At 59.0% G+C, this 9002-nt stretch overlaps 2 protein-coding genes across 4 annotated transcripts in view; one reads left to right on the top strand and one right to left on the bottom strand.

Moving 5' to 3' along the window:
- Positions 1-5122, top strand: part of KCNJ9 (potassium voltage-gated channel subfamily J member 9) — an 8183-nt gene extending 3061 nt beyond the window's left edge. Inside the window, exons 5-7 of the mRNA XM_021712682.1 lie at positions 717-894; positions 1028-1206; positions 2240-5122. Coding sequence (XP_021568357.1) covers positions 717-894; positions 1028-1206; positions 2240-2571 — 689 coding nt within the window. The 3' untranslated portion in view covers positions 2572-5122. The remainder of the gene's footprint in view (positions 1-716; positions 895-1027; positions 1207-2239) is intronic.
- A 701-nt stretch (positions 5123-5823) lies between these two features.
- Positions 5824-9002, bottom strand: part of IGSF8 (immunoglobulin superfamily member 8) — a 9735-nt gene continuing 6556 nt past the window's right edge. Inside the window, exons 3-7 of one of the 3 annotated variants that reach the window (XM_021712688.1) lie at positions 8075-8536; positions 7324-7731; positions 6694-7107; positions 6246-6376; positions 5824-6113 (exon numbers count right to left, since the gene is read on the bottom strand). In XM_021712688.1, the coding sequence (XP_021568363.1) occupies positions 6261-6376; positions 6694-7107; positions 7324-7731; positions 8075-8536 (1400 nt within the window). In that variant the 3' untranslated portion in view covers positions 5824-6113; positions 6246-6260. Of the gene's footprint in view, positions 6377-6693; positions 7108-7323; positions 7732-8074; positions 8537-9002 lie in introns of all 3 variants that reach the window. The other 2 variants (XM_021712687.1, XM_021712686.1) reach the window with 2 other exon arrangements.

The following is a 9002-nucleotide window of genomic DNA, read 5'->3' as shown; positions in this document are numbered from 1 at the left end:
TGGGGCGGGGCTGGGGCCTGGCTGGAGGCTGAACCCAGCGCCTCCGCGGAGGGCCGGGCGAAAGCCTGGAGGAATCCTCCGGGCCGGGCTGAGGGCTCCGTGTCGCTCGGAACGGGGAGCAATACTGGCAGCTCGCGCCCTCCGAGTGCGCACTCGGGGTCGTGCCCGGTCCCAGAGCACTTTACACCTCTGAGTTCGCGTAATCCTCACCAGGACCCTCTGGAGGTGACTTCTTGTCATTGTGCTCGCTTTTCGGAGGCGAGATTGCCCCAGCGAGAGGTTAAGTGAATTGCCCACGGTCGTGAGTCAATAAGTGGCCGTGCCTGGACTGGACACCGGCAGTCTGATTTCAGCGTGTAGTAGTTGGAAGGAGGGGTTAGGCTCGGAGTTTTGTCTTGGCAGACAGGTCCGGGCCTCTGGAATTTGACGCTGAAGGTTTCCCATGGCCCGAGTCATTGCTAGGCTGGGCTCACTTCTGCCTGTCTGCCCATCCTTGGAAACACTCTGTTTCCACTGGCCGGGGAAATACATGATGTTACCATTTCTAGCCCCTTCCCAGAAGGAAGTGGCAACTCGCCTGTGACTTCAGCACCCCCAGCTCAGACCTACACAGCGGAGGGTTTGGGAGCAGATAGGAAAAGACCAGCGCGTAGGAGCTGAAACGGGCTCTCTTGGGACTTGAGATCTGGGGGTGCATGCGGGTATGGACCCCGCAGGTGGAGAAAAACCAAAGGCCCACGAGGGGGCGCTGTTCCTGCCGCCGACGCGCGAGCTCACGTTGCTCCCGCAGGCTTCTCTCGAACTGGTGCCTTCGGGCCTTTTCCCTGGCCTCTGCTCCAGGCCTCCACCCGGCCCCCTCGATGTCCCCCGTTCCTCCTTCGCGCGGAGCGGGCTGTCCCCCTTGCCCCACTCACCCCGCCCCCGTCCCTCTCTCCCTCCAGCTGTCGCTCCCTTTTTGCCAGTATCTCAGGCAGGGCCCCTCCCGGCAGGGATGTTCCTGCCGGTCCCTTTTCTGTGTGCCCTCAAGATGTCCCCGGGCCAGGTGCTCAGTGTTGACAGCCGGAGACTGGGTAGCTCACGGGTTCACCCTTCCGGTTCTCCCCTGTTCTGAGATGGGTATGGGCTGCCCCCTGGGGCAGAAGCGGAATGACCTGCCCTGGGAAGGCACCAACCCTACGGAGAAGACGGGGGATGGGATGGTGCTTGGTCTGATTTTTCTGGAGAGAGAAAGCTGGAAAGGATGGTAATATTTTGGGTGAGACCGACAGGATTCAAAATGCTTTTGAAAAGGAAGAATAATGAGCCAAAGCCCAACAAGATGACATTTTAAAGGAATAAATATAAAATTCTACATTTAGGCTTTAAAAAAATCACTTATGTAAGCACAGCATGGAAGAGCTCTGGTGGAAAAAGAACTGGAGGTTTCAGTTGGCCACCGGCTTGATGTCGTAGCAATGTAATGCAGCCTCCAAAACAATTATGTAATGTAATCTCGGGCCCTGTTAAAGCATTGCGGTCAAATGAGAGACAGTGAGCCCTCTTTTATGCAGGGATCAGGACACAGTTGGACCAGTGACCACCCTCAAAGGGTCCCTCCTTGGTCATTCTGGTTTGCAATCAAGAAAGTAACATTTTGGCAAGCCAGGTCAAATGAGGAACGGTGGAGGGAGCCAGGGATGTTCAGTCAAGAGGAGGAGGCATGAAGGAAATCTGAGACTTCTGTGTTCAGACACTCAAGTGGGAGGGTGATGGAACCAAGGGGTGGAAATCCAGGAGGCAGATTTTAGCCCTGTACAAAGAAGAACCGCCCAACTACTAGAGTCATCACACAAAGGTGCAGGCTCCCTATGAGGTGGTGAGCTCTCAGTCCTGGGAGGTAATCAGGTACAAGCCAGATGTCCATCGTTGGGAATGCTCCTGTGTGGAGCCCTTTATGGAATGGGAGGTTAGCCCGGATGATCCCCCAAAACAGTTTAAAGGTTAAGCATCTCTGGTTGGCATCACCAAAGGAAAGGAGGGAGAAGCCAGGCTGGAGATTAAGAGGAACTGGGCCAAGGGAGAAGAGGTCAGGGAGCTGGGTAAGAACAGGAGTTGGGGAGGGGGAGAAGCTGGGCTGGACCACAGGGAATGGGGGTCCTTGGGGAGGGACGGGGAGGGGGCTGGGCCTAGGGTTGTGGGATGGGAAGCAGGAGAGGGAAGCCTGGGCTGGGATCCCCCTGACCCCTGCCCCTTTCCCCAGGAATGACATGCCAAGCTCGGAGCTCCTATCTGGTGGACGAGGTACTCTGGGGCCACCGCTTCACATCAGTGCTGACCCTGGAGGACGGTTTCTACGAGGTGGACTATGCCAGCTTCCACCAGACCTTTGAGGTGCCCACGCCCTCGTGCAGCGCCCGGGAGCTGGCTGAGGCTGCAGCCCGCCTGGACGCCCATCTCTACTGGTCCATCCCCAGCCGGCTGGATGAGAAGGTGGAGGAGGAGGGAGCGGGAGAGGGAGCAGGCGGGGAAGCTGGGGCTGACAAGGAGCAGAATGGCTGCCTGCCACCCCCAGAGAGTGAGTCCAAGGTGTGACCAGCTTCCTCCAGACCCCCGTGGCAGACCAGGGGCCAGACACAGGTGCATGGGGAGCTGGATATCAGAGCCGGAGGGGGAGGCAGGCGAGGCCCTGGAAATGTGCTAAAGTGGGAGAGGCCCCTAGAGCCTCCAGGCCAGGCCCCAATATGGAAGGAAGGCGTCCTGATTCAGGGCGCTGGAGGGTGAACACACCAGTCTGGTCTGTGTTTGACCTTCACGTCTGTTCATGGGTGGGTGGATGGACAGAAGGATGGACTTTTGGGGGTTGTATGGGAAGGTGGTGGCAGGTGAAGGACTGGGAGGTGCACTCAGGGCTGTCACTGACCTGTAGAGCAACTTTGTGCAATTGTGGAAAGCCCCCCTTTCCTCCACACAGATGCAGCCCCAAACCAGGGTACATGGCTCAGGGAGCAGAGTGGGGCGTGGGGTGCAGTCCCCCCTCGCCTCTCCACCAGCTTGTGTATGGCACGTGCGTCCAGTGGGGACAGTGGCAGAGACAGAGGAGAGGAAGCTGAATGGAGGTGGGCATGGATGGGGGGGCCTCCCAGCTCTACCCCTGCCACTTTGACCGGCTATGTGGAGGCTCTGGTGGCGGTGGGGGGGAGGCTGCTCAGCAAGGTGTGGGCAGCCTTAGTCCTCAGGTACAGGGAAGCAAGCAGTGGGGGAGATGCCGGAGTTGGGGCCCTGGAGCAGGGTCTGGGAGAGGAAACCGGGAGTCTACTTTCTGACACTAGATGAGACATTACAGGCGCCACTGCAGAGGCAGGGAGGAAGAGTGGTTCTGAGGACAAAGGGCCGGGGAGAGATCTGGGAGGTGGGTTACTGGCATCACCAAAGGAGAGGAGGGAGATTAAGAGGAGCTGGGCTACAGAGCTGGGACACAGGGGGCCACTGGGAAAGCAGTTTGTTCTTGGGTATAGTCATTCACATCACTGGGTGCATGTGGGGTGGACATTCAAAGACCTGGTTCCTGTCTCGGAATCCAGGGCACATTGGAACACAGGAGTCTTCTCTGGTGACAGAGAGAGGCTGCAGTCTCTTGGAACTGAGGGTGGGAGGGGTTTGGTAATCAAAGAGCTAGGGCTTGAGCAAGGCTTCGGAATGACGTGATCAGCAGTTAGGAAACCTGTGTGCATCAGAATCACCTGGAGGGCTTGTTAAAACACATTTCTGGGCTCCACTTCCAGGATTTCTGACTCAGTAGGTCTGGGGTGGAGATCAAAAATGTGCATTTCTAACAAGTTCTCATGTCATGCTGCTGCCGCTGAATGGGAGGTCACACTTTGAGAACCACCCCTCTAAGCAGGCTTAGAGGTCGGCTCAGGAGATGGGGCCAAAGCTGAGAAACTGAGGATTCTCGTGAGTGCGGTTGAAGAAAAGTGAAGCTTGGGCTGCTGTGTGGGGAAAGGGGACCTGATACCCAGGCTGAAGAGTTTAACTTCAGGCCCAGGATCTCAGCCATCAGCAGAAACAGTGACAACAGGAGGTGGTGTCTGGGAAGATGAGCAGGCCAGGTAGACAGGACGAGATGGTTGGAAGGACGAGGGGGCTCCAGGGAGACCGTGGGGAGCTCAGGCAGGAAGGGCTTCGGGGGCGAAGGACTGGAGAGACAGGCCTGGGAACGGGAGAAAGTCTGAGAGAAGCCAGGGTGGTCCACACATCGGGATGCGTCTGAAGCCCCTGGAGACAGGGATTCCCACCTCACCTCCACACTTCCTGGTGTCAACCCCATCACCAGTGGCGGCCCCCTGAATGGTGAGAGGAGCACAGTGGCAAGTTGAGAGGGGCAGAGGGTGGAGGGGACCCAAGGCTGGCTTCCCAGAGAGAAGGGTGGGCCCAGGTGAGCCCACCCTCTGGCAGGGAGGGGCGTCCTTGCCAACCAAGGACCTCCTTCCTTGGCCTGACCACACCCCATTCCTGTCCTTTAATACAAGTCTGAGCCCCTGGGAGATGCACCCCAGTCTGCTCTGTGCCAGGCTGGACGCTGGGTTCCTATGGGCACCGTGCCTCCTGGAAGCAGGAAAGGGGGTCCCAACTTGGGTGCACTCCGAGGACCCAAGTCCCGGTCCTTTCTATTCAGTCTAGACAGGTCACAGCCATCTGGGTCACCCTCAGTCAAAGATGAGATCCCTGAACCTGGCATTGGCTGATCCCTCAAGAAGAGATGTTAGGGTGAGGAATGGGGATTCATTTGGGTTAATCTCAGTGAACCAGGTGGAGTCTGGACAAGAAGGGTGGGCTGACTGGTATTCACGCACACACAGAGTGGTTCAGCTATTGCACTGGACAGAGAAACCAAGGTGGGAATAGGCTCCTTCCTGCCCCCCAGAAATCTCGGAGACCCCGCCACACCTCTCCTCGCCACTGTCACCACTCAGGGCACCACTGTACAGTGCAAAGAGTCAGGAGTTCTGGGTTCTAGTCCTGACACTGATGCTAATTTGTTTTATGACTCTTGGCAACACACATCACATCTCTGGGCCTCAATTTCCTCATCTGTAAAAATGACATTTAGCAAACTAGTAGTGCTCAATAAATGTTTAAATCATTGAATTGAAAGGGGTAGACTGGATGCCTCTGAAGGTGCAGTGCAGCTAAGCATTTCAGGATCAGAGAATCCTTCAGCAAGGAAATGCAGGGAGCCCCTAGGGCACTGGATTGGGGGAAGCTGGTGGGGGTGGTGTCCAGGTGCAGCAGCTCTGTGGACACACAGGCCCTGCCTTGATGGCTACTGCCCCCGCCACCCAGGCGGTTATATTCTGTGGCTTCTATTCTGCTGCTGTCAGAATAATTAAGGTCAGAAGGAAAAAGACTTCAGGCCTTGGGGGAGGAGTCGGGTCCAAGACTAGCCCACCCAGGAGAACAAGACAGGCAGAGTGGGGCAGAGTCTGGGGCGCTCAAAAGGGCACCAACCCCTGGAAGCTCCTGCCCTATGACATGGGAGAAGGCTGAGGGGTACCAAGTTCAGCTGGAACCTCCCCCTTCCATGCTGCCATCCCCAGGTAGGAGTCCCATCAGGAGCTGGCTCAGCTGATGGCTCAGGCAGCAGATGGAACCCAGGTGCACCCTTCTGGGGTGGGTGGCATGGCCCACGGAGGCCAGATGGTGTTTGTGGTGGGAAGAGAGGCCTGGGTCATCCAGAACAGGCTCCGCCTCCCCACCACACATCCCCAGCCTCCCCTCCCCCGCCTCCCCACCACACATCCCCAGCCTTCTGCAGCCTCGCAGCATGGAAGACGCGGCCAAGCCTGCTTTTTATAAAACAAGTTTATTCACATTTTAGAAAAACTAATTCCAGGACAGGGAATGGCCTCCCTATAGAATGGGTATGAGATCAAGAGCAGAAGGCTGAAGGGGACGTTTGAGAGGGAAGCAGTGGGGAAGGGGAGCCATGGCTCACACTCTGGGTGGGGGACGTCCAATAAATTAAAGAATGGGCAGACGGAAAGAGAGGGCATCCAGGCAACCAGAAGAGGGCTTGGAGCAGGGCTGGAAGACGGTTGACACCCACAAGACCTGAAGAGAGTGCGTGGCATGGGCTGAGGACAGAGCGCCCTGGGCGGGGCTCGCTCATGGCCTCACCCCCCAGCAGGACTTGGGAGGGAGCAGCTCAGCTCAAGACTGGGGGTGGGAAGCCCGAGGAAGAGGAGACTGGGGTTCTCCTCCCTCACCTGGGGAGTGAGGGATCACCGTTTCCGTAGCCTCTTCATGAAGCAGCAGGTGATGGTGCCAAGGACGGTGGCGCCAGTGACTAGGGCCACCCCTGCACCCACCAGCAGGGGCACAAATAGGGTGTCTGCGGCTGGGGAGAGAGGATGGCTCTGTTCAGAGAAGGTGACATTGTCTTCCACCCATTATGCCTGCCTCCAGCACTTTCCCACCAAGTCCTCTGGACCCACCTCCCCATTCAGACACCCCTTCCCTGCCCACTGCCTGTCTGCTCAGCATTCAAGTCAGCATCAACCACGGGGGGCTCTGGGTGGGGGCAGTGAAAGGCTGAAAGCTGGACTTTCAAGACTCTTCATGTGACCTGATGCAGCAGGAGGGGCAGAAGACAGGAGGGGCAGGCGCTCAGGGGTGGGGGCTGGGAGGAAGTGAGGAGGGTGAGGGGACACTCACCATGCGTGTAGGGGTAGACTGTGACAGGCCCCGAGCGGGTACTGCCCGCCTGGTACCAGCTGTCGTCGGCATGCTGCACCCAGGCGCTGGGGGCGCAGTGGTACACGCCTTCATCCTCGGGCCCCAAGCTGTGCAATCTCAGCCGATGGCTCCGGGGCCCCACGAGCTCCACACTGACGGGGCCTCCTCCGGGCCGGACCCCCAGCTCTGCCACACCATCCTGGCCCACGCTGCCCACCAGCTGGGCAGGAGCAGAGCTGAACTCCCCATCTTCCGGGTGCTCCACCCACCAGCTGGCGGCCAGCCGCAGCCCTGGGGGGCCACCTCGCACAGAAATGTTGCACAGCAGGGAAGCCGTCTCCCCCCGGTACACGGTGCCCCCTGCCAGCCATGCCACAGCCTCCAGCACCACACCTGCAGAACAGACATGGGGTCAGAGAGTGAAGGCTGGGGGCGTGGGCCAGGGCTGCTGTCCAAGCACCGCCCCAAAAAACTGCCATCAAGAATCCTAGTCTTGGTAGAAGAGGGGCATGAGATGGGCATGGAGACAGCTGATGAAGGGAGGGGGGCGTGGAAACAGAAGGAAAGGGGTTCCACAAGCCCCAGGCCCCATGCTCAGCCCCCTCTCACCTTCCTCACGCACGTGCACAGGGAGGGGCCGGGAGCGGGCACTGGCTGCCTCACGGAGCCGGGTTCCAGACCCGCGGACGTAGGCTTTGGCAAGGCAGCGATAGGTGCCGGCATCGCCAGGCCTGGCAGCCTCCAGCCGCAGCCGGTAGGTTCTGGATGCCACCTTCTCCATGGCAATGTGCCGGCCCTCATAGCCAGGGCCCAGGCTGCCCACACCCTCTGTGTCCAGCTGGGCTACCAGGCGGCCAGGCCCAGGTGCCCCCGCGGGTGCCATCTCCCAACCCACAGAGTACGCAGCATGATGGCCTGCAGGGGGCAGTGCCCCCGACACATTGCACAGCAGTTCCAGGGGTTCCCCTGGGCTGATCCGACGTTCCCCAGGCCCCACCGTCACTGCTAGCTGGCTGGCTGAAACACAGGGGGAGAAGGTGTCATGGAGCAGGAGGGGGCACAGAGACACCCTGTTTCCCAACTTGCTGTTACTTCCTTGACAGCAGCAGCCTCAAAGCCCCCCACCCCTGGCCCCCATGGGGTGTGGGCCAGCATCTCACCCCACAGCCGCAGCCCTATCTCCATTTACCCATGAGAAAACCTGTCATGGGTGGAGAGGGAGGCAATGCTAGCAAGGCTGTCCGCTCTGTGGCAATGAGTTCCTGGGAGTCAGGCGATGACCATCTGGTGCCCCCAGAGTTTCGTGGTGCCCACCGAGACACCGCCCCTCCCAGTTCCCACGGTGGGGTGTGGCACTCACACAGCGTCTGCACGTCCACGTGAGCCAGGACAGCCCTTTTCTCTGCGATCTGGGCCCAGCTGCCATCAGGATCCTGAATCCACTCAGCAGCAGTGCAGTGGTAGGTGCCTGCGTCTCCCGCCTGGGCGCCCCCTACCACCATGCGGTAGCGATCGGCCCCTTCCTTGCCCAGCCGCAGTTCGCCTGCAGCCAGGCGCTCCGTGTAGGGAGCTCCAGCCTCCACCGCCAAGTCGGGCCGGATTCCCACCACTTCCTGCAGAGTGGCCCGCCCCACAGGCGCCTCAGGCACGGCTCGCCCAAAGGACACCGCCAGGTGCGTGTGCTTCTGCGTGCTGGTCCTTGCCAGGCAGCCCAGCGCCAGCTCCTGCCCCTCATGCACCACCAGGCGTGGGGGCGAGGTTGGAGCCTGGCGACCTCGGGGCCCTGGGGGGGCAGCAGACACCTGCAGGACATCTGGAAGGACTGGAGAGAACAGCTGGAGTGAGACAGGGTTGGGAGCTGGCAGCCCTTACTAATGTTTCCTGCACACCACCTGTCTCCCTCAGCAGACTGTGAGCTCCTTGAGGGCAAAGACTGCACGTTGTATCACTTCTTCTGTAACTCAGTGATGCTGAGCACAGCTCTGGGCACACCACAGGCGCTCAATAAATACTTGTTAAATTTCATGGAACCAGCCCATCGCCTACTCACCCTTCTGTTCAAGATTGACCCCCACTTGAAATACTCAGAAAAGCAGCTCTGTCTCCTTTCTCAGAAGACAAAGAAACTTAAGAGAGTGAGAATTTCACATGATCAACTCCTTCTCCACCTCTGCCCTCTCCCCCAGATCTGGAGGAGAGTCCATTCAAGCTTCCACTCCATCAGGAATGGAGAGGAGACTGGATAGTTTAAAGACACTTCCTCAGGCCGGGCTCGGTGGCTCAGCCTG

Source organism: Carlito syrichta, unplaced genomic scaffold (assembly GCF_000164805.1).
Source record: "Carlito syrichta isolate Samal-C Ts95f unplaced genomic scaffold, Tarsius_syrichta-2.0.1 Scaffold303604, whole genome shotgun sequence".
NCBI classification, from domain to species: Eukaryota; Metazoa; Chordata; class Mammalia; order Primates; family Tarsiidae; genus Carlito; species Carlito syrichta.
The sequence above is the reverse complement of the archived record's forward strand: the minus strand, read 5'-3'. Positions and strand labels throughout refer to the sequence as shown.